The 25,778-nt window shown below is 40.3% G+C and overlaps 1 protein-coding gene across 8 annotated transcripts in view; it reads right to left on the bottom strand.

Moving 5' to 3' along the window:
- Positions 1 to 25,778, bottom strand: part of WDR7 (WD repeat domain 7) — a 355,172-nt gene that overhangs the window by 110,437 nt on the left and 218,957 nt on the right. For all 8 annotated transcript variants that reach the window (XM_060405554.1, XM_060405555.1, XM_060405557.1 and 5 more), the window contains one exon: positions 591 to 777. In XM_060405554.1, coding sequence (XP_060261537.1) covers positions 591 to 777 — 187 coding nt within the window. The remainder of the gene's footprint in view (positions 1 to 590; positions 778 to 25,778) is intronic.

Raw genomic sequence — 25,778 nt, 5'->3', positions numbered from 1 at the left:
TTCTCAAGTCAATACTAACTTCTGACACCGGCCTCAGTTTTATTTCAGGAACTGCCTCGGCTCCTATTCCTTTTCCACTGCTCTCGTCCCTGCTTCCCTGGACCCCTGCAGCCCCCTGAGGGCTGATCGTCAACTGGGTGCAGATGAAACCTCAGTAAAGTAGGTTTAAAAATTAACGTGAGGGCAAAGGAGTAATTCCCTCAACAACTGGGCCATGTATTGTACCAGTACAACATTTTGAGCAACCATATATGTATTATTTTCCACATATGATCTGTTTATATTATTATTAGCTGATAATATGTCAAAGTGCAATAAAAATAAATTTAAAACTATGTCACAGATAAATCATTCATTGGCTTACAGCTAAATCTCAATTGTATTAAAATGACAGAAACATATCTCCCTTTCATTGTCTACTTCCAAAATTTCATATATTGAGATACTGGTCTATTTTTTGGCACTTAAAAAATGCCCCCAAAATTATTTTTATAAATTTAAAAATTATAAAAAAAAATTATAATCAATGACCTCTGCTAAAACCAAACAAAATCAACAGAAGCCAAATGAATTGAAAACAGAGCACGTACTTGGCAAGTTGTTTCTCGGCATCAGCACAAAGTTCAAGAAGCCCCATAAGGACAGCAGACACATCCATGTAAGGTTCCCAGACTGTGAAACCACGTCCAATCAGATCAATGGCTGTTCTGCGGATGGTACTATGTGGAGGAAGCTTAGGGCTTGGCGGCTGCAGCAGGAGAAACGTCAGGGCCTTACCTGAAATCACAAAACAAAAGACAGAGCGATAAAGCAATTTCCTTTGTGATGTTTTCTTTGAACTATATTTTCAAAATATAAACCACTTTGGATTTATCTTTTTTAATTGAAAAGGGGTTTTGAACAGTAAGACTATAAAAGATTTCAAGTTTACAGTTTGTTTAGCCATGTACTTTAAAGAGAGTATCTTTATCTCTTTAAAGAGATAGTTAAGTGACAACATTTTCTACTAAATTCTAAAGCGCTGTAATTATATAATAACTATATATAAATAAGCACATATAATTTCAAAACATTTCAGTGAGTCTAAACTTCCAAACAATTTTCTCCCTACTCAACGTTCTGTGAAATGGAGATGGTTTCAAATAATGTAAGATGGTATTTCTTCATCTTTCTTCTACATCTAACAGAGTTTATATATGATGCTTCATCAGTAACATGCCTCATCACAGGCAATGATTATCACCAGGACTCAGAAACGGAGACGGTAGAATGTTTAGCTTTTAAAAGTCTCTCCCTAACAGAGGCCAAGCACATATGTGCCTCTACATTCCCATGTACTGACAGCAGATGATGTCAAGCACATGGTCAATTCTTTACATAAGTTTGTTACACATCTTTTAAAAATAGTTAATATTACTTCGAAATCTGAAGACATGATTTGGATTTTAGTCAATACGCACTCCTTTATGTTGAAGATCAAGCTAACCATTTGTATATAAAAACCTCATAGTGTTTAAGCTGCAAAAGCTCATCTACTTCCAAAGGCATTTTGACATGAAAAACAAAAAAAGCACCAGGGACTGCAAAGAACAAACTGCAACTTAGAAGAAGCTTTTGTATTTGTTTTTGAGGGGAAGAAACAAAACAGTCTGTAAATCATATCACTGTATAGTATACTGGTTAAAGGGAACAGAGTTTTCAGATTCAACAGAGTATTAATCAGTTTGATAACTTACTAGGGGGTTAGGCTTAGGAAGATACTCAGTGAACCTCAGTTTCCTTATCTGTAAAATGGGGATGATAATAGCTATTGCAAAGGGCCAGAGTGTTAAATGGATTAAAATCATACACAGTGTACTGCCAAGGGCTACATCAGCATGTGTTCCATGAAGGGCAATCGGGGCTCATTCTGAATAACAGGTTGAACTTGTCTGTTTCCAAAATTAAGAACATAGCATATGAAATTTAATTTACTGCACTCAACAAGTAAAAGCATTTGCTCACTTTTATGTTACAGCCAATTGTTAAAGGAGAATGAATTGAAATGGGGGTAATTAGAAGGATGGTTTCCCTTTTGGCTTCATGGTAAAGAGTCCACTTGCCAATGCAGGAGACACAGGTTCGATCCCTGGGTCGGGAAGATCCCCTGGAGAAGGAAATGGCAACCTACTCAAGTATTCTTGCCTGGGACATCCCATGGACAGAAGAGCGTGGCGGGCTATAGTCCATGGGGTTGCAAAGAGTCAGACACAACTTAGCGACTAACAACACAAAGCAAAGACCCCCAACAGCTCTGGCAGGGCAGTTTCTACCATTTGGGGAAGCATCAAAAAAAGCAGAGAGGAAAACGACCTATTTAACACAAAAATTCTAAATCTACCCATAAGTGTCTGTTTTTTTTTTTTTTTTCCAATAATCTCTTTCGGAGTTCTAAAGACGTGCAGATGTTAAAATTCCACATCTGTCTCTGACAAGTTATTCACGACAAAACATGTAAATATGAGAAGATAAGAGGATTTCTAAGTTAAACCTTCTGATTTCTAGCCTTGTTGATTAATAACATGCTTACAACTTGAATGTTACCAGCAATACTGACACTTATGTTCTGAAGACATCTTAGGATTCAAATTTCTGTATCATATATTCTTTCTGTTGATACTAAAGAACCAGATTTTTTTAATGGTTTATATGATAATAATAATGAGGGAAAGGTACATTTGTTCCTTTTCAACTTGTATTCTGTAATTTAAAGTTTATCTAACTTATGACTCCATATGATTTAGGTGCTATGCAATATGGACCAAGGTGATAAAAAAGCTAAAATTAAGACAATGATAGTACTTTCTCTATTGACAGGGGAAAAAAAAAAAAAAGCTTGTGACAGAACTTTATGAATTTTAAGTTTATCTCTCAGAACTTTTCTAAAATCTCTGGTACCTAATAAAGGTTGTATTTTAATCCGTACAAGATAGAATCTAATTTTGTACAAAAGTATACATTAACTTATTTTACGTAAGTGCCCCACTGTTCTACAGTCAAGGAACATTACCTCACTGAGTAAGCAAGGTGGAGAAGGATGCCACCATCTGCCACTATGACTGAGTTTTTTGTAAAAACCTTTCCCAGCGGCAGCATTAAGAAGTTTAACAAACCAGCCTGATATTCGTTCAAGACTTTTCACAATTTGGTCCCAACCCTTCCATCCCAAGATTCCTGTGGGAACTATTTACAGACTATTGCTACAGTGTACTAAGTCCTGGGGAGAAAAAAAAGAACAAGAGTCAAGTTTTTTTCAAGGAAATTCATTCTAGCTCAGGATACAGGTGAGCAAACAGGCAATCTGAATATATTACGAAGAGTGTTAAAATATTTATAAGCTCAAGGTATCAAGACAGAACTTAGCAGGGGCACTTAATCTGATGTTAGGGATATAAGAAGGGAAAGGTGAGCTGAATATCCAAACCTAAAGACTAAGTAGGACTTTGTCACTCATGGGAGAGGAGTAAGAAAAAAAAATATTATAGGAAAAGAGAATAGCAAGTCTAAAGACCAGAAGATGAGAGGGAACATGGCCAGACCAAGCGGTGACACACAGTTCAACAGGGCTGGAAAATTTGTCAGAGGAAAGGGAAAGGGTTCGGGTGATGGGCAAGAGGGAAAAGAGGAGGAAGTGGATGAAATGTAACAGAGAGACACGAGGCAGGACACGCTATTAGAGCCCGATCACAAAGGGCCTTCTTACCCGCCATGCCAAGAGTTTGTATTCTGGTAACAATGGGGAACCACCAGAAAGCTCTAAGTGAAGGAGAGGTTTGATTAGATTTTCAGAAAGGGGCAAGACCTACTGCCTCTTAAATTCTGATCTACTTATCCCCAGCCAATTGGATGAATTAGAATCACAGCATTTCAAGTCGAAAAGACCTTAGAAAACAATGATCTATTCCTATGTTTCAGATGAGATAACTGAGAACTGTGGATGGCAAGCAGTTAGCTGCAGGCCCCTGTGGCTCAGGCCACGGGCAACGTGACCAGTATACATCTCTGAACACAACTTACGTCTTTACAACCATGTTTTATTCATGAGATTCTACCAAAACAGAAGATTAAACAAATGATATGTTTTATCTTTTCTCACACAATGAGAAGGTTGCTATTGCTGGTTCAACGGCTAAATACAGCGATACCCAGTTATCACTGTCTCGACTCTATCTTTGCTGTATCACGCCCACTAGACGGTTGATGGCATACCCAGTACTGCACCCACCTCGCAGCAGGAAGAGGCAGAAGGCTGCAGGGCAGAAGGACACGTGTCAGGTAAGCCAAGCCCCCAGTAAAATCTAACTACATTTCATGGACCGAAAATTACATCATAATCCCCCCAGTTTAAGGAAGGAAGGGAAGGATGGGAAATGTAGTTTGTTATCCAACCACAATGCCATCTTCAACAATTCTGAGGCTTTGTTCTCATGTGAAAGGAGAATGGTATGCAGTTGTGTGTGTGTGCGCTCAGCTGTTCATTTCTGACTCTCTGCGACTCCATGGACTGTAGCCTGCCAGAGTCCTCTGCCCATGGAATCTTCCAGGCAGGGATGCTGCAATGGGCTGTGCTTGGCAGCTGGCAATTTCTGCCAGGTCCTCTCTGCTTCCCTTAGAATGAAATTCTTCTTTTTATGAGAGCGATTATTATCTATACGTTTAACAAACAACAATATGGCATCTTTGGTATTTATTCCAAAGCTAATTAATTCCAAAATTAGTCCAAAGCTAATTTTATTACTTTTTCACATCTGCTAAATGAGCAAATTCCCTGGGTCATATGAAATTTTCATTAAAAGACTTTTTTTTTCACATGAGGCTTATCACCGTGATTTATAAATTCAGTAAGTACTTAATACACAATTCTTGCTTTGGCAAATATTGAAAATTACTTTATACAGTGTGTACGTAGCATGCTCAGTAAAATTATGCACAGAACACAAATTTCCAAGAATCTGCTACAAACTTGTGCTGGTCTATGTCCAAGTTTCCATGACTCTCTGGTGAAATGGTAAAATATAAATAATGTAATGAGCGTTTTTTCATAAAGCTAAATTTATTCAGTTTAAAACAGTGCTTATTCTAAGGTTATGTACTTACTACTTTTTTGGTGAATAAATTTTTTTTATATAAAATGATAAAGATAGTGGTATTTTCTTAATGTTTGCACTCAGCAAAATAAAACAAAGTTCTGCTAAATACTCCCAAATTTTATTTTTGGAAATTTTACTGGCCCATGATATCAGAGGGCTTTCCAGATGGCTCAGTGGTAAAAGAATCTGTCTGCCAATGCAGGAGAAGCAAGAGATGCAGCTTCGATCCTTGGGTTGGGAAGATCCCCTGGAGTAGGAAATGGCAACCCACTGCAGTATTCTTGCCTGGAACATTCCATGGACAGAGGAGCCTGGCAGGCTACAGTCCACGTGGTTGCAAAAAGTCAGACACAACTGAGCATGCCCGAAAGGATGATCTCAGAAAGTTTTGAAAAAAGCTGCTGTTTGTTATAACTGCTGTTTGTACTGTCCCGAGGAACTGCATGGTCCTTCCCCATTCTAAGAATCACACCCGAGAAGTCCCATTACTGGCCACTGGCTTTTCACTGAGACTGCCAAGAGGTTCCTAACTCAACTTGTTACAGAATGGAATTCAGCATTATTCAAGTCGACCTGTGACCATATTCATGGCAGGGTTATCAGACGACTAGTCTTTCTTACCAGTAAGATGGGTACACAGTACAGACACTGGCAGCTTTATGGTGGGCATTAACCAAGCAGCACCCTGTGCCCCACCCCATCGCCACTCTGTATGTCTAGCCAAACGAGCTACAGAATGCAGACTGGCTCAGAACCCTGGCATGAAATCAAATCAAGACAGAGCCCCTTAAAAAGCAGAAAGCACTGAAAATCCAGCACTGGATAAATCACAATTAACTTAGACCCTCCAGCTGGTGAGAAAGTACTTCCCTTGTCATGCAGTCAAGAGTAACAACAATAGCCCATATTTTAGTGCTGCTTTATCTCAAGCTTATCTCAAGCTGTTTTTTAAAAAAGTGCTCCTACTTTAACCTTACCATTTTTTTTTTTAAAGTGCTACAGAGGCACAACGCTGCAGGAAAATATTTACACTTTGCTGTAATGGCACCACGCTAAAAATGAGAAAAGGATTGACACAGAGATAGCAAAATAAAGCCTATGTAAGCTGTGGGCACAGCCATATACTATGGCTAACTTGTTGCTCTGGCAAGATGACTGCTGTCCTGTCATAAATTGACCAAGGAAAAATGCCAACTTAAAACATTTTTACCCTCTCTGGCTGGTTGTGGTGACCAGCTCTTTCAAAAGATTAACAATACAAGTCATAATGCACACACACACACACACACACACACACACACACACACACACACTCTCTCTCTCTCTCTCTGAGGCTGTTACTTAGGAAATAATGAATTTGCTTTATGGATTATTTTTCTATCCTTATCACAAAGTGTAGACTCACTTTATTAATGTACTCTACATTTAATGAATAACTACCATAAGACAACCCTATTAATTATAAAGAACTATAGTTATATATTTCTATAAGCATCGGGTATCGTTTCCAGCATCATTTGATAATAAATAACACTTTTATATTATTGATTCTATTCCACTTTTTCCCCTTTTGCATTTCTAATGCAAGTATAGAAACTAAACATGATGGTACCCTGAGCTCTCCATAGCACAAAGAACAACGTTAGCACACTGTTCAAAACATAATGAAAAAAAATGACTTATTTTATTCACTTAAAACACACAGGCACACAGTTAACTGGCAGTTAAACACACTAACAAAACATTTTTAACACTAGCTCAAATCTTTATTTTCATATAACCGCAGATTCTACTAACACGACACGTTCATGACACAAATGTAAATGTGTAGTACTTTTTTTAACCCAGTTTCTATTTGTGCTGAAACCGCACTAAATAAGAACGGATCATTTAAAAAGCTTTAAAATCAATGATTTTTTTTCCCAGCTTTGCAACTGCAGTTTTTCTTTTCTTTTTTTTTTGGATTAAGTTTTCCCTTACATGCTCCTCTTGAAGTATGAAGGCCTCGTTGTTCTGCAACCAGCTGTCATAAGCCCTCTAGCAACTGGTACAACCCAATGAAGAAGGTGCTGAATAATGAAGCAGGAAACAGGGCAGGACAACGAGAATGGGGCAGGGCCCGTTCTCCAGCGGGGCCCTCAGTCACGGAGTGCCTGCCTGCTGGAGTCAAGGGAACCTGGATGTTATGGCAGGAGATGTTTATAGGAAACCAGGGGCTACAGGGAGACGTTCTAAGAATTAGCAACTAAAATAGAAGCCACAGTCAAACTATGCTTACCAAGAGAGAATGAGATTTTCTTACTGGAATTATTGTAAAACTAAAGCATTTCAGAGAATTCCCTAAGAGCCCTTAGAGATGACTGACAATTACTGCTATTGTCCTGCTGGTAGGCAGTATATGGAACCACTTTCTTAGGTTTGGGTCCCTCTTCGGCTAGTTAACTGGAAAAGGAAATGGCAACCCACTCCAGCATTCTTGCTTGGAGAATCCCATGGACAGAGGAGCCTGGTGGGCTACTGTCTTTGGGGTCGCAGAGTCGGACACGACGGAGTGACTGAGCACTCGGCTAGTTAACAGGCCTAGTTTAGATAAATTGGTTCATCACACTTAAAAGAAAATCATTAATAAAGAAATGGCCACTAACCTCCTCAGCTCTGGAGAGTGTAGAAGGGGGAAAAAAAATAAACGTCATATTTAAAAAATGTACTAATTAATAGCTCAATTACAAGAACTTCCTGTGGGAGAACATATTATATGCACTTTAAACCAAATGAATTTATGATGATTTGTGCCATTACAATGAGTGCAAAATGAATTAATAATGATTGGCCACTTATTTCAAAGTATAACCAACTGAATGAAGCCTTTTCCCACTTGCTAATGTCCATCAGAGAACCAGGATGGCAGAGTGCCATCTAGAATTCTAGTCTTTGGCTTTACACAGGTACATGATTTGACTGAAAATAATCCCAATATAGTGCGCATTATTCATGGACATAGAATAATAAACACTTCTATGATGAGAGGCTTTGTATTAATAGCTATAAAAAACTACTTTTGAACTTTTTACATCCTGTATTACATAGAAATCAAGTCATCATTTCATTTACTAAAAGGCATAAAGTTTTTCTGTTAAATTAGGAAGTTATTTTAAAACTTATTAATAACTTATTAAAAACTTATTAATGTGATATCAGCTTAGTCAAAACAGTTCTGATTCAAATAAAGTAGCTGTTTCTTGTCCTACAATCAGAAGAGTATAAAATCCAATGCTGCTTGATTGAAAGGACATTTTTTTTTCTTTTTGAGTTCTTAATTAAGTTGTGTCATACAGTGAAATTTAATCTCATTTTGTTTTTGATATTTCATGTATTTTGGGTGGAAGACCAAAATAAGCGTTTTACCTCCACATAAACAAAAGGATATTACTTACTGTATAAGGCTCTTTTCCTCCTTAAGGACGGTAAAAAGTGCTGACAGTTTGCGGAACAGCAATAAAGAAGTAAAATTGTAGAAGTAGATGTTTATGATGTCAAAGAAGTAAAAACAAAAAAAAAATCCATGGATCTATGGAATCTTTTTTTTTTTTTTTCCTATGGAATCTTTAGTTGAATGATCTAAATATTTCTATGTCCTTTTCCCCAAAAGTGTGTGGTTGTTGAATGTCATGAATGGTTGGGGGCAGGGGCAGAAAGCAAAGCAAGAAAACAGGGGTTCAAGTTCTAGCTCTGGCACCTAATAGCTGGGGGATCCTTTCACTGACCCATTATTTCCTAGGCCTGCTGGGGACCAGGCATGGTTCTAAAGCACAGGTCAACCAAGTTGAAGCTTACGAAGCTCTCATGAAACTTACATTCTAGCTGGGACAAAACAACCAAATGAACACATAGGTATGTCAAGTAGTACTAAGTCCTGGGAAGAAAAATAAGCAGACCAAGAGCCCAGAAAGCGAGAGAGGGAAGCACTCTGCAAAAGCTGACAGGCAACTGCACAAACTAAAGCATGTTCATCTTCCGGGACAGCGAACTCTCATGACTACTGAAACGATCTGGAGTTTGTGGAGTGCGCTCTACGTACAGAAAGATGGAGGAGACAGGAGTTTTTCCGGTTTATAAAACATGTATTTCTTACCATGCTCTATGCATAGCTTCTATCAGCCTTCTCTAGGCCGGATCACCTCCAGGAACCAACCTACCAGTGTGAGTCTCTGGCCTTCTAAGCAGAGACTGGCCCTTTCTCAAAGATGAAACTTCCCTAACACTGCAGTTCCACTAGCATTTGACCTTAACCATTTCTGGTCATCTGTACCCCCTTAACAGCACGTGAGACGGACTGGGCCAATGTATGACAGGATTCACAAGACGCTGATGTGTCTCTCCAAAGAAATTGACCCCCTCCTCAAGCAAGGGCTCATGCTCAGCTACTTTACCCATGTGTACGCCTCTCAGGCTTCTAGAATTTAACTGTTATTTACAAAAACACATAAAATCAAAACAGTGATATTCTTTAATAAATACTATTAATGACAACCAAAAGTATGGCAAAAAACACCTGATATAACTTCATAACTGCTTCTACTTTTAAAATAATTCACACAGGCTAATTAAGGAAGTTTGTGATCATTAGAAGATAAATCTCAAGTAATTTTATAGGTAGTCCAGTGGAGAGTAAAATAATATGAAAAATTACTTATCTTTTTTCTAATAACCACAGTAAAACATTCAACTGGAATGAGGAGCTGCTGAACATTAACCCTTTACAGATACCCAGTCAAAGAGTAAAGAGGGCAGCCCTGGTGTGCTTGCTCAGTTGCTTCAGTCTTGTCCTACTCTTTGCAACCTAATGGACTCTAGCCGGCCAGGCTCCTAAGTCCATGGGATTCTCCAGGCAAGAATACTGGTGTGGGTTGCCACGCCATCCTCCAGGGGATCTTCCTGACCCGGGGATTGAACCCATGTCTTCTGCATCTCCAGCATTACAGGCAAATTCTTTACCACTAAGCCATCAGGGAAATATAGTGGCCCTTAGTAGATACTACATATTAAGTGAGCTGTGACATGGAATGTAGAATAATTACAGTGGAAATAAAGTCAGAATTGTTCTACATGCAGGCAAAGGAATACCAACATTCTCAATATAAGCACTCTAAATGTTTCCTTTCTACACATTTATTTTATTGAGGTTGAGTAAGGGAGGAAAAAAAAAAAAAGATGAACAAACAAAAGTCACTCTGCTGCCCGTTTCTCAGTCTGGACATCTTTGTTTAAGCTTTGACTTGGCTTAAATGAACGAATTAATATTGACAAAAACATCAACTAAGCTAATGAGTTGTTAGTTAAGGCAATAAACATGTCACATTAGAGTCAGCGCAGCAAAGAGGTAATTAGCCCTGGAAAAGCCCTGCTGATTGGAGCTGTTGAGATCCTCTGCTCTTAACCTTTGAGTCCATTATCTAACCCAGGAGTTGTGGCTGTGTTAATGGGAACTCGCCAGTAAACAGCAGCCTTGCAGGAGCAGCCAAGCCTGTATTCAGAATCCTGGGATGAAAGGGGTGCCAGTGTGTTTATAGAAGAGCCATCAACGAAGCTCCATGAAAATCTGAAACAGAGCTCTTTGGGAATAGATGCTAATGTCAAACAAGGACAAATATATTTCCAAGAAAAACTTGGTGGGGTGGGGTGGGGGAGTGATACCCATTTTTTTGACATAAAGGACACACAGAAATATATTAACACACAATCTAATAAAGGAGAAGTCATTCCAATCACAAAATCCCATCTCTTCTGCAAATAAGGGTGCTCTGATCCTTTCAAGATAAAGTGCAATATACTGTAATACAATGAATTCCTGAACTATCTGAGCTAAAGAAGCAACCAGGATCACACCTCAAAATCATAGATAACAATTGATGTGCATTTAAAGCAAAAATGAAACATGCACATGCTGTTACACTCCAGAAATACATGCTTACATGAGCAACTGCAGATTTTAGTTTCCTCTGTGAGATCTGTTATTATTATTATTTTTAAACTTCTCACTCATTTCAGTGATTTGGCTTTAGGACAACCAAAACTAGCACTTTCAAAGTCCATGCTGAAAAAAAAATCGAACATTTATAGAAAAATCACAAACAGGAGTTACAACATACATGAATAAAACCCCCGTTCTCTAGATGAGTGGATCGTTCCTGAAATAAAGCAAAAGACCATATTGACAAGCACAGGTTGAATCTGCATAATCTTCATATTAACTTCAAAAAAATGATCAACCAAGCCTAAGTTCTGACATCGCTTCTAATACTACAAACGCATATAGATATATTAATTTGCATGTGGATTAACTGATGCTACTACATCATCAGGAAATATTTCTTTTTCCCTGGAAAACTTGCTTTTTAAAAGATTTAAAGCAAACAAACATATCACGCATTCAAGATAATATCACACTGCCACTCATTTGCGGGTTTTCATGATTTTATGCTATCTGCCTCTGCAAAGGAAGAAAATGTTCCATCCTGATTTTATTACGTAAGTTTGATGAAAGAAAGGGGTGGGTACCCAGTTTCGTGATGTTCCTGCTGTGTGTGAATGTGCAGTGTGTGTGCATCTGGGTGTGAGAGGAGCACAGACGTGGGACATTTACTATACAGTAAATCAATATGTGCTATCTTTTTTCAGGCTGAGTAATTTCAAAAGGGACAGGAAGCAATTAGCTGCCTCACATCTTACTGGCTACTGCATGGTTTTAATTTTTTTTTTCCCCCTCAAATGTAGTTTCTTTCTTAATGAATTTGCAAAACAGCTATATATGGCTATAGTTTCATTAGTTAATTCTTTTTTATAATAAACTATAGATTGAAAAGCACTATAAACCAGTCTTCATCTTCAATGAAAGATGAAAGAAGTAATGCTGTAAACCACAATAAGAAATACATTTTTTTTTCTGCTATTCTACTATCACTGGCAGCCAAGTAGACTGTGGAAGAAATATACTACAGTATTTATTTCTAATATTATGCACAGCACATATAAAAATGCCCAAATACTTCTGAATTGTCTGGGAGCAATAAAGAAAAATAAATAAGACTGTCAAAACATTTTAAAAACTTTACAGACATATATGGATTTAATTTGGTATGATTATATGATAATTTCTTATCCAGGCAGTATACCATAGAATAATTGTGCGCAATCTGTCTATCCCAATCTACCTGAAGAATATGACTTATGGCTAAACCATGTCTTAGAAGAAAGGGAAGTTGCCCAGTCGTGTCTGACTCTGTGACCCCATGAACTGTAGCCCACCAGGCTCCCCTGTCCACAGGATTCTCCAGGCAAGAGTACTGGAGTGGGCTGCCATTTCCTTTGCAAGAAGTGGGTTTCAGAATGGAGGGCGAGCAGAGCACCACGAGTCTAACATGAGAAGTCCTCAGTCCGGTCTGCTCGTCCACACCATGACCCTGCTCCCTTCCGGTTAGCAGGCACAGCCACCCTCCTCTCTGTGGTGACTGATGCACGGACGCCAGCGGACAGCCGTGAAGTGAGACCGAGACTCCAGTCCCCAAAGTGCACTTGCCAACAGTCTGACGCTACATGACACATGCTGGGCGTCAGCTTCTTCATCTAATGAGGTCAGATGAGGTGCAGGGAGACCTGTCTCTGGAGCTGACAAGAGTATTTTTATTTATTTATCTGACATGTAGACTCTTCAGTCTTTGGTATGGCAGGCAGAATCTTTTAGTTGCGGCATGTGAGATTTCGTTCCCTGGCCAGGGATCAAACCCGGGCCCCCTGCACTGGCAGCAGAGTCTCAGCCACCGGACCACCAGGACCTCCCTGATTGGAGTACAGAATGATACAACATATCAGGTCTGCCACAGAGGAGCCTTTGATATACTCCTCTCCTTCCATCTCCCATATACAATCTCTATGTATATAATGGCACAGACATTGTTCCCTAATTATTTCCTTCAATTGCAGATATTTATTTGTATACTGAACTAGGACTTCAAAAAAAGACCTTTTTAAAGGAGGAAAACCATTAATACTTAGACTCCAGTCCTTCTAAAAATATATTATATTTTTGGAATTATTTGCGTGGCGGGGAGGGGGAGGTGAAGGAGAAATTTATTGCTTTGTCAGGCCAAGGGGGAGACAGTGGGGAAAAAGATATATTTTTAAAAGAGCTTTCTAGAAAACAGTAGGAAAAATCAGTAAAATACATAAATGAAGAAAAAGGGGAAAAAAAAAAGAAGGAAGAAGGGGCAATTCTGTTTGCTGGCTGCCTGGTAGGTGGTGGGTACTGTGCTGGGTGGTTTATGTGTAAGGTATTTCATTCTGAAAAGAACCCAGGGAGGAATATGACGCTAGTTTCAATTTCAAAGATGAGGAAAACTGCTTCTCACAAACCTTAGCTAACTTACTCTAGATCATACTGTTAGTAATGCCACAATATGGTTTCCTTGACTTGAAATCTTCTGTCCTATCCATTATACTGTGCATAATATTTATTTAAAAGGAAAAGGCTATGCCATACTTCACACGTAAGATGACATCTGCAAAGGGATTTTATGTTTAATATTGCAAATGAAATACATCCTGTTGTTTTTCTCCTGGTAATCCCAGATACCGTAGATGGGATTCATGACAATTGAGTAAGAGCAGAATCATTTGAACATGTATGATAAGTAAAGCCAAACTGGCAGGAGCCTCAAGCTGGCCAGAACTGTTTATCTGAATGATCTGCGTATATTAACACTTAAAAAGTAGACAGAGAAAGGCAAACAAATATGGTAATGCTGGATTTCCAACCTGCCCCTATTAACTCTGGCCTAGTTACGCAGAGCTAGCATTGCGATTTTTCTTCCTCTCAAAATCTGCAGAAGGTGAATTAAATGTGAAAGCAAGATCAATTCTGTTCTAAGACAGTAAATGAGCTTAGGATCAGACCTATTTCAGGTTACAAACAGAATCTAATTATGCCATCTTAAATGTATGTTTATAGAACCATATTACAGAGGCAGGAAAAAGGGAAGATACCCCCAACCCAACTCAAATGACAAGCAAAATTCATGGCTACTGAAAGGGTAAGAAAAAAAATTTGATCCCATATTCACACCACCCACATATAGAGAAAAATATTTCCATGCTTCATATTTTGTAACAGCTAAGAGCTTGCTCAGTTGCTCAGTTGTATCCGACTCTTTGAGACCCTGTCGATTGCAGCACTCCATGCTTCCCTGTTCTTCACCATCTCCTGGAGCTTGCTCAAACTCATGTCTATTGAGTCAGTGATGCCATCCAACCATCTCATCCTTTGTCACCCTCTTCTCTTCTCTCAGTCTTTCCCAGCATCAGGGTCTTTTCCAATAAGTCAGTTCTTTGCATCAGGTGGCCAAAGTACCAGAGTTCCAGCTTCAGCATCAGATCTTCCAATGAATACTCAGGGTTGATTTCCTTTAGGATTGACTAGTTTGCACTCCTTGCAGTCCAAGGGACTCTCAAGAGCCTTCTCCAACATCACAGTTTGGAAGCTTCAATTCTCTGGCACTCAGCCTCCTTTACAGTCCAACTCTCACATCCGTACACGACTAGTGGAAAAACCATAACTTTGACTATATGGACCTTTGTAAGTGAAGTGATGTCTCTGCTTTTTAATACACTGTCTCTATGTTTGTCATAGCTCTTCTTCCAAGGAGCAAGCGTCTTTTAATTCCATGGCTGCAGCCATGTCTGCAGTGCTTTTGGAGCCCAAGAAAATAAAACCTGTCACTGTTTCCATTGTTTCACCACCTATTTGTCATGAAGTGTTGCGATCAGATGCCATGATCTTAGTTTTCTGAATGTTGAGTTTTAAGCCAGCTTTTCCCCTCTTCTCCTTCACTTTCATTAAGAGGTTCTATAGTTCCTCTTCACTTTCTGCCGTAAGGGTCTAATCTTCTCATGACGATAGATCAGAAAACAGAGGCTCAGAAAGGTTATGTGGCTTACTCTAGATTAGAGAACAAATGTGATGGCAGGGCCAGAAGTCATAGCTCCAGTCTCAAAAATCAGCATTCTCTCTATGGTAACACAAAGCTTCCACAATAAATGAAGTTCAAAATTATCATCATCATAACTCTTTTGACCACAACCATTTTCCAGTTGTTGGCACACTGTCTGGAACTGAGAAGCATTAAAAATATTTTTGGAATGACTGAATGGACTTGATCCACTGTCCATATTTTAACTATATTTTGAGGTCTTGGGTAAGTTTCACTGTATTTACCAAGGTTTTGATGGTCACTCCAACTATTTTATCCCTAAATTTCTGGAGTACATCCTGTTTATACTATTCAAAGAAATACAGACTTAGAAAGCTCAGAATTAGAAGAAACTTCAGAGATGATCTGGCCTGCAGATTTCTAATCCTGGTTGATATTTAGAATCAAGACACTTGATGAACAGGATGTGCTCCAGAAATTCATGCTTGCTCCTCGGAAGAAGAGCTATGACTTCCCTGGTGGCTCAGACGGTAAAGCATCTGCCTCCAATGCAGGAGACCCGGGTTCAATCCCTGGGTCGGGAAGATCTCCTGGAGAAGGAAATGGCAACCCACTCCAGGACTCTTGCCTGGAAAATCCCGTGGATGGAGGAACCTGGTAGGCTACAGTCCATGGGGTCACAAAGAGTCGGACATGACTGAGCGACTTTACTTTCAGACAGTGTATTAAAAAGCAGAGACATCACTTTGCTAACAAAGGTCCATACAGTCAAAGCTATGGTTTTTCCAGCAGTCATGTATGGATGTGACGGCTGGACCATAAAGAAGGCTGAACACAGAAGAACTGATGCCTTAGAATTTTGGTGCTGGAGAAGATTCTTGACAGTCCCTTAGGCAACAAGATCAAACCAGTCAATCCTAAAGGAAATCAATCCCAAATACTCCCTGGAAGGACTGATGCTGAAGGTGAAGCTCCAATATTATGGCCACCTGATGTGTAGAGCTGACTTACTGGAAAAGACCCTGATGCTGGGAAAGATTCAGGGCAGGAGGAGAAGGGGGTGAAAGAGGATGAGATGGTTGGATGGATCATCAACTCAATGGACATGAGTTTAAGCAAACTCTGGGAGATAGTGAAGGACAGGGAAACCTGGCGTCCTGCAGTCGGTGTGGTCGCAAAGACTCAGACACAGCTTAGCAACTGAACAACAACAATTTAGAAGAGCTTAATGAAAACACACGTTTGGGCCACACTGCAGACTACAGATTCAGAACAGAGTCCCCTGGCTTGGCATTCACTACTCTGCAGGACAACTGGTACCACCATCAGGTATCTTTTTCCCTACAGAAAATTTCAAACTTAGACAAAAGTATAAAGAAAAAGTACAATAAATCTTATAGCAACCATCATGCAGCTTCAACAGTTTTGAACTCCTGGACAGTCTTGTTTCAACCACATCCTCACAGTCCTGAACCCCTTGAATTACTCTGTAGCAAACCTCACCTATAAAAATTTCAGTACCTAAGTCTAAAATATTGGGATGTATCAAAAACATAATCACATGCTATTATCACACTTAAACAAAATTATCAAAAATTCCTTAATATCATCAAACAACCAGATGGCTATCACATTTTATTGATTCTCTTTCTGTCCTCCTCTTTTCCCCTCTCTCTCTTTCCTTCATTTATGTCTGTCTCTTCTATTCATAATCCATATATGATTAAATCTTAAATCTCATAATCTATAGGTTGTCTCTTTCCCCTTTCTTGGAAAAAATCAGTTCCTTGGTACCTAGAATTTTCTAAAATCAGGAGTCTGCGATTATATCTCTATGATGATATATAAACTGTTCTTATTTCTGTATTTCTTACAAACTGGATGAACAGATTCAGGTCTGAATTTTTTTTCATTTTTACTAGTTCTTAGCAGAGTTCCAAAGAATTGCAAGGAGAGATAAGAAAGCCTTCCTCAGTGATCAATGCAAAGAAATAGAGGAAAATAACAGAATGGAAAAGACTAGAGATCTCTTCAAGAAAATTAGAGATACCAAGGGAACATTTCAGGCAAAGATGGGCACAATAAAGGACAGAAATGGTATGGACCTAACAGAAGCAGAAGATATTAAGAAGAGGTGGCAAGAATACACAGAAGAACTATACAAAAAGATCTTCATGCCCCAGATAACCACGAAGGTGTGATCACTCACCTAGAGCCAGACATCCTGGAATGCAAAGTCAAGTGGACCTTAGGAACCATCACTATGAACAAAGATAGTGAAGGTGACAGAATTCCAGTTAAACTATTTCAAATTCTAAAAAATGATGCTGTGAAAGTGCTGCACTCAATATCCCAGCAAATTTGGAAAACTCAGCAGTGGCCACAGGACTGGAAAAGGTCAGTTTTCATTCCAATCCCAAAGAAGGGCAATCACAAAGAGTGTTCAAACTACTGCACAATTGCACTCATCTCACACACTAGCAAAGTAATGCTCAAAATTCTCCAAGCCAGGCTTCAGCAATATGTGAACCGTGAACTTCCAGATGTTCAAGCTGGATTTAGCAAAGGCAGAAAAACCAGAGATCAAGTTGCCAACATCCGTTGGATCATAGAAAAAGCAAGAGAATTCCAGAAAAACATCTACTTCTGCTTTATTGATTATGCGAAAGCCTTCGACTGTGTAGATCACAACAAACTGTGGAAACTTATTCAAGACATGGGAACACCAGACCATCTTACCTGCCTCCTGAGAAACCTGCATGCAGGTCAAGAAGCAACAGTTATAACTGGACATGGAACAACCAACTGGTTCTAAATTGGGAAAGGAGTACATCAAGGCTATATATTGTCATCCTGCTCATTTAACTTATATGCAGAGCACATCATGCAAAATGCCAGGAAGGATGAAACACAAGCTGGAATCAAGATTGTTGGGAAAAATATCAATAACCTCAGATATGCAGATGACACCACCCTTATGGCAGAAAGTGAAGACAAACTGAAGAGCCTCTTGATGAAAGTAAAAGAGGAGAGTGAAAAAGCTGTCTTAAAGCTCAACATTCAGAAAACTAAGATCATGGCATCCGGTCCCATCACTTCATGGCAAATAGACGGGGAAACAATGGAAACAGTGACAGACTTTATTTTCCTGGGCTCCAAAATCAATACAGCCATGAAATTAAAAGATGCTTGCTTCTTGGAAGAAAAGCTATGGCCAACCTAGACAGCATATTAAAAAGCAGAGACATTACTTTGCTGACAAAGGTCCATCTAGTCAAAGCTGTGGTTTTTCCGGTGGTCATGTATGGATGTGAGAGTTGGACTATAAAGAAAGTTGCTGAGAGCCAAAGAATGGATGCTTTTGAACTGTAGTGTTGGAGAAGACTCTTGAGAGTCCCTTGGACTGCAAGGAGATCCAACCAGTCCATCCTATAGGAAATCAGTCCTGAATATTCACTGAAGGACTGATGCTGAAACTCCCAATACTTCGGCTACCTGATGCGAAGAACTGACTCCTTAGAAAAGACCCTGATGCTGGGAAAGACTGAAGGCAGGAGGAGAAGGGGACGACAGAGGATGAGATGGTTGGATGGCATCACTGACTCAATGGACATGAGTCTGAGAAAGCTCTGGGAATTGGTGATGGACAGGGAAGCCTGGTGTGCTGCAGTCCATGGGGTCTCAAAGAGTCAGATATGACTGAGTGACTGAACTGAACTGAGATGTTACTATGTATTTCCATCAAGTATATAAAGTCTGGCTGTCTCTCTTTTTGGTGATATTAGGAGTTATTGTCCAGGTCTATTAATTACTTAGGGTGGCAAAATGGTGATATTCTATTATTCCTCCTTCATTTACTGGCTATAATACTGTTATAAAGAAGCATTTTCTCTCATCAACCATTATGCTGAGGTGCACTTGTATAAAAAAACAAAAAAATATGCTTATTTCCAATTCTTTACAAGTTTCAAAATAAGAAGCTAATTCTCTAGCATCCTTCTACAGTGACACTGAGATTTTGTACAATTTCCCCCTGCATAACTGTGAACTCTTGGATCAAAGTAAATTGTTACGTCTCTCTTTCAATTTTGTGCTGTTACTTTTATTGCTTTTTAATCTTGTTTACAGGACCTTATATAAATATAAAAATTGCTTTTGGATTTTGAGTCACTATATACAGGTATATTTCTACATCAGATTAGTTTTCTTTTAGCATTTATATGATTACATAATATACATAAATAAAACCTCAAGTAATTGTCATTACCACTAAATATAAAACAGATTATATGTGCTCAACTGTAAGTTTATAAAGTACCAATACTGGTATGTCTATATCTATTAGAATAAAAGTAGTTAGAAATGAAACAAAAGTCTTTAATAATACCTCCTAAAAATGAACAATAATCAGAAAGGGAACTAATACAATGTAAAAGTTTCTCAATTGTTATAGATGAGATATCTTGTACATTTTAGGCTTAATTTAACTTTCAGTCTTTTTGTCATCACAGTTCTGCCTTTACATACTCTCCCAGCCATGCTTATCCTTCAGTGTCTGTGATGCTATCCACATGCTTTCTTATTCTACTTATAAAAAGCTTCATGGCAGTCTTCTGTATCTTTATCCTAATATCCACTTCAACCTGCTCTGTCCCTTCCAATTTTCCCACTGTTCTATGAAACAGTTAAAAGAGTTTAAACATTTTATCTAGAGACAACCATAACAAGATTCTGGCACTATGAGAGAAGAAGATAAAGAAAAGGTATCTGAAAGTGAAATTTCCTCAGTAAGATAATGCATTTAAACATGAACATTCACATAGTCAGCGTAAGCACCATAACTGACAACATAAGTCTCTGCATACTAGAGTATTCGTTTCTCCCAGGAATGAACTTATCTTGGTTTCCACAGGTGGGAGATGAGAATAATTGTCAATCTTTACTTTCTACATGGCATATCTTGTAAAAACATGATAATGCTCCACGCAAAAGCATCTGAGTATCTAGGAATCAAAATGCCACAAAAAACACATCATTGCCTAGAAAGTGAGACTAATTCTCACTTTGCACTTAATTTGCACTTAAGTGATTAAGTGCAAAATACTTCTAACAAATAGTTTCATTAATAGCTGAAGTTTTGAAAAATACCACTGCATTAAAAACTAGTCATTGCATTTCCATATTCAAGATAAAAGTTCTATAAATGTATCAACCATTTAACTTACAAACATTACATTATTGCTCTTTAAATGGAAAGCTGTGAATCATTACTAAGGAGTGCTCTGGATGGCTCATTGTAATTTAAATATACTGTCAACTACGGTAAAGCTGAAGCTGACTAGGTCCCAACCAAAATGTTTAAATAAAGTCCTACCTAGACAGCTGGAAAATGAGACTGCTTCTCACCGGTGAGATGGCACTGGGGTATAACCACTGTCTGGAGAAATTTTCTTGAGGTTCACTGAACAACCCAAAATCCAACTTTCATTAATAATGGAAAAACAAACATGTCAGTCGCCTACTGTTCTACTAATGGATACTCACTATCCAGCTCAACTTCCAAAAGGACAAAAACATGTTACCACAAGAATGAAGATTATTAAAAATGTTATCAAAATATTACCATTTCATTCATAGAGCCAAAAGGCCTCAGTGACTTTCATTTTTAGAAAGTATCAGGCACCCCACTCCAGCACTCTTGCCTGGAAAATCCCATGGAGGAGCCTGGTGAGCCGCAGTCCATGGGGTCTCAAAGAGTTGGTCAAGACTGAGCAACTTCATTTTCACTTTTCACTTTCATGCAGTGGAGAAGGACATGGCAACCCACTCCAGTGTTCTTGCCTGGAGAAGCCCAGGGACAGGGGAGCCTGGTGGGCTGCTGTCAATAGGGTCGCACAGAGCTGGACATGACTGAAGCGACTTAGCAGCAGCAACAGCAAGATATAAAAGTAGACCAATAGAAAATGCAGAACTGCAGAGATGGATCACTTCAGTTCAGTTTAGTCACTCAGTCATATCCAACTCTTTGTGACCCCATGGACTGCAGCATGCCAGGCCTCCCTGTCCATCACCAACTCCTGGAGCTTGCTCAAACTCATGCCCATTGAGTCAGTGACGCCAGCCAACTGTCTTATCCTGTCTCTCCTTCTCCTCCCACCTCCAATCTTTCCCAGCATCAGGGTCTTTTCAAATGAGTTAGCTCTTCACATCAGGTGGCCAAAGTATTGGAGTTTCAGCTTCAATATCAGTCCCTCCAATGAATATTCAGGAATGATTTCCTTTAGGATGGACTGGTTGGATCTCCTTGCAGTCCAAGAGACTCTCAAGAGTCTTCTCCAACACCACAGTTTGAAAGCATCCGTTCTTCGGAGCTCAACTTTCTTTATAGTTCAACTCTCACATCCATACACGACTACTGGGAAAACCATCGCTTTGATTAGATGGACCTTTGTCAGCAAAGTAATGTCTCTGCTTTTTAATATGCTGTCTAGGTTGGTCATAACTTTCCTTCCAAGGAGTAAGTGTCTTTTAATTTCGTGGCTGCAGTCACCATCCGCAGTGATTTTGGAGCCCCTCAAAAATAAAGTCTCTCACTGTTTCCACTGTTTCCCCACCTATTTGCCATGAAGTGATGGACTGAATGCCATGATCTTAGTTTTCTGAATGTTGAGTAGAGGTGGATTGATGAGGTATTTTCTGATATCTTTTTGGGCAAGGCTGTCCTTAAGTATGAAACAAAAGCATCACTCTAGGTACTAATGTATGATGTCACCAAGGGGCAATTATCTAGATATTTAAAAGTCACAAAGGCAGTAAAGAATTTAGGAAGAAAAATCTGTCTTGTTAGGCATGTCAGGAAGCTAACCATGGAAGCAAATGATTTGTCTGCAAAGATTTACATAATCCTAGGCCTAAAACAATGGCAATCCACTCCAGTACTCTTGTCTGGGAAATCCCATGGATGGAGGAGCCTGGTAGGCTGCAGTCCACAGGGTTGCGAAGAGTCGGACATGACTGAGCAACTTCACTTTCACTTTCCACTTTTATGCACTGGAGAAGGAAATGGCAACCCATTCCAGTGTTCTTGCCTGGAGAATCCCAGGGATGGGGGAGCCTGGTGGGCTGCCGTCTATGGGGTTGCACAGAGTCAGACACGACTGAAGCAACTCAGCAGCAGCAGCAGGCCTAACATACATTGCTCAGAAAGTGAAAAATCTGGTGACCATGATATTTTCCACTAGCACGGTGATGAGGATGACGCCTCACTTCTGCTGTTGTGGTACAGATGAGTCATACATCACTCATTACTTTCCTAGACATCATTTCATCTCTGTATCTCATCAGCTTACAATAACAAGTGGTTGTGAATCTGGGTTCTGGCTTACACTGAAGCAGGAGGTAGATGGGTCCCCCCAGGGTAAAGTGATTGGAGATTCATTCCCTGAGGATCAAAAATCCAAGATGAGAAAAGCAGGACAATTAAGAGAGGAGGCTGGGCCCTGTCCAGACCATATGTTTCTCATTCCTGAAGTCTGGAGATGTCTCCAACCACAGATGCACAGAAAGCCTCCTTGGAGGTCAATGGGGAGTGGTGCTAACTAGTGCTAGGCACTCCAGACACCTCTTCAGTAGGATCCATCTTCGCTAAGAGATGTGTGTGCACACATGGGAGGATCCTGAGATATACCAAATATGGCCTGTGAACCCGGCAAACCAGTGACTGTCAGAAGAGATACCCCATGAAAGTAATTCAAGCTGCCACAAAGGTATGTCTCAGCATCTCCTCCTCCCTCTACCTGAGTTTGCCTATGTGTCTATCCACACGGGCTGTACTTTTTTCTCTCTTAATAAACATGTGACTTGCTTCACTACTTCCTGTCTTTGTAGAAATTCCTTTCTGCAAAGCCGAAGGGCCAGGGCCCTTGTCACTGACCACTGGTCTAGTGGCTCGGATCTGACGCTTTCCCCGCCACCTCCCAGCCCAGTCTCTGGCTGGGAACCCAAGGCTCGCTCCAAGCCGTTGCAGGCCGAGGCGACCCAAGATCATATCAATTTGCTTTACTGACCTGATGCTCTTCTACATCACAGCAGATCTAAGACTTTGGTGTCAGGCTGAACCATATGAAATGGCCAATATTTAATCATCTCTGACTTTCAAGAATGGCAACTCAAGAGATACAAGGTAACAATTTACATTTGGTAGTCCCTACTATCACTCTCCCTTATATGCTTTTAAAGAGAAGAGTCACACAGGCTTCCATCTTTGCGCACCTGGGTGACTACGGACACAAGATTAAGGGAGGCACAAGAGGGGAGGAACAGCAACTTTTCAATCTTTTATATTCATTGAAAAAAATATTCTATGATTATACACACGTGTGTTATACAAATGTCCACAAAGGCAAAGTCTGCTTTGCATTTACCAAAACTAACTTGACTGACAGCCTACAGTTTCAGCATAATGCTTTCTGGGGAATGGAAAGAGCATGAGTGACATAATGTGTATAATCATATAACACTGCTGTGCTTTAGCAGTGGCCGCATCAATATTTTAGGACTTGCGCTGCTGCCCAGATTCTCTTCACTTCCCAGAAGCAGAGCAGCCTGTTCCACTCCAGTCAGCGGCCTGATGAAGCTCCGGAGGTCACAGAACCGACAGTGGAGACCTTCAGAGCAGACTGCTCTGTAATGTGACAGACAGTCAAAGCAGAATTTTAAATGAGCTTGGGCTTAGCATTATACATTACCTTCGCTCAGCCTGAAATTCTTTTCAAGTGCTTAGGAGTCCGAAGAACCCTCTACTTGCCAGGAACATTCCTCCTTGAAACCATTTGATATGAAAACACTAGTAAATTCTCTGCTTGCCATTTTTATTCTTTCTTAAATCCCAAGAACGCTGCCCCAGTGAAATGACAACTGCAGCTAAAATGGATGGCACTGCTACACCTTCACAACACATGATGGAACTGGACTGCCTTTTCTATTTTGGAGAAAATACACTGTAATGTCCACTGGGACCCAGGATAAGAGATGATAGAAGCCATTTCTTCATGCTGATAAAGTAGCCAGTAGCAGGCCCAGAAATCCATAGCAATTAAAAGGCAAATAAAAGTTAAATACAGAATCTGTACATCTGTTGTACATTATCATCAAAGATCTGATCTTGCTAACAAATCATTAATTATTCCTTATCACTAACATCCCTGGGAACAGTGGATAAGTGAGAGGACATTACTAGGCCATTGAAATGCAAATTTGGGGGTCATAGTTGCAAGCATCATTTATTTATCCAGATATGCAACATGGGGTTAGTTGCGCTGATCATACAAAGGTAGAGCTCAGTTTTGCAAGGCCTCGTCTAGTGCAGTCTTCCACTTCCCCTTGTCAGCAGCTGCGTGACTATGTTGCCTAGAGGTCTTCACAGCCATGGCGAGGGGACTTCTCAGAAAGAGGAGACAAAGCAGAGAACAATTTCCGGGTCAGTCTCTGAAAACTTATAAAATAATATTTGTGCTTGTACTAGTTGCTCGGTGGTGTCCAACTCTGAGAGACCCTGTGGACTGCACATGGAATTTTCCAGGGAAGAATACTAGAGTGGGTTGCCATTTCCTACTCCAGGGGATCTCCCTAGGGAAGCCCCCCCAAAATACTACTACTATAAGTCCACTAAAAATAGTTATGGAAAACGTGAAATTGAAAGTCACTCAGTCCTGTCCAACTCTTTGTGACCCCATGGACTATACAGCCCGTGGAATTCTCCAGGACAGAACACCGGAATGAGTAGCCTATCCCTTCTCCAGGGGATCTTCCCAACCCAGGGACTGAACCCAGGTCTCCCACACTGCGGGCGGATTCTTCACCAGCTGAGCCACAAGGGAAGCTCATGGAAAACATACTTAGCTCATTATAAAGCACCAAGCAGAGAATGAAACTGTAGTTATTTGAAAGTTCTGACTTATGACACTACATCATAGTATTATAACAATAAATTAATCCTTCTGGGCCAGTTTTCAATTTGTCTATATTACATATATTTGGGGTGTGTGTGTAAACACACACATCACACACTAAGTTGCTTCAGTTGTGTCCAACTCTTCATGACCCTATGGATGGTAGCCTGCCAGGCTCCTCGATCCGTGGGATTCTCCAGGCAAGCATACTAGAGTGGGTTGCCACGCCCTCCTCCAGAGGATCTTCCTGACCCAGGGATTGAACCCACGTCTCCTGCACTGGCAAATGGGTTCTTTATCACTAGTGCCATCCAGGAAGTCTACATATACGTGTGTGTGTGTGTGTGTGTGTGTGTGTGTGTGTGTGTGTGTGTGGTGTGGTGTGTGTGCATGGCTGTCACCCCTACATAAAATCCTGGCCTTAGACTCTGTAAACATCCCCTTTGCTGGGGGCAGGACGCTAAGCCTTGTCAGCAGAGGTCCACCGAGCGAGGAGCAAGAGGACGGCCCGCCCTCCTGAGCGGCCCTGCGCAGCCCCCAGGAGACGGGGGCAGGCTCCCCAGGACGGCTGGCCGGCGGCCTCCAGTGGCAGGCCTCCAGGGACCTCAGGCCCGGCTCCACCTGCCCGCACTCTCAGGCAGCAGCGGGCCACTTGTGCCCACGCACAAGTTCTTCACCATCCACAGGCGGGGTGTTTCCGTGCAGTCACTTCGGTG

This window comes from Ovis aries, chromosome 23 (assembly GCF_016772045.2).
Source record: "Ovis aries strain OAR_USU_Benz2616 breed Rambouillet chromosome 23, ARS-UI_Ramb_v3.0, whole genome shotgun sequence".
In the NCBI taxonomy this organism is placed as follows: domain Eukaryota; kingdom Metazoa; phylum Chordata; class Mammalia; order Artiodactyla; family Bovidae; genus Ovis; species Ovis aries.
Note: the sequence above shows the minus strand (reverse complement) of the source record. Positions and strands in the feature narration are given on the sequence as shown.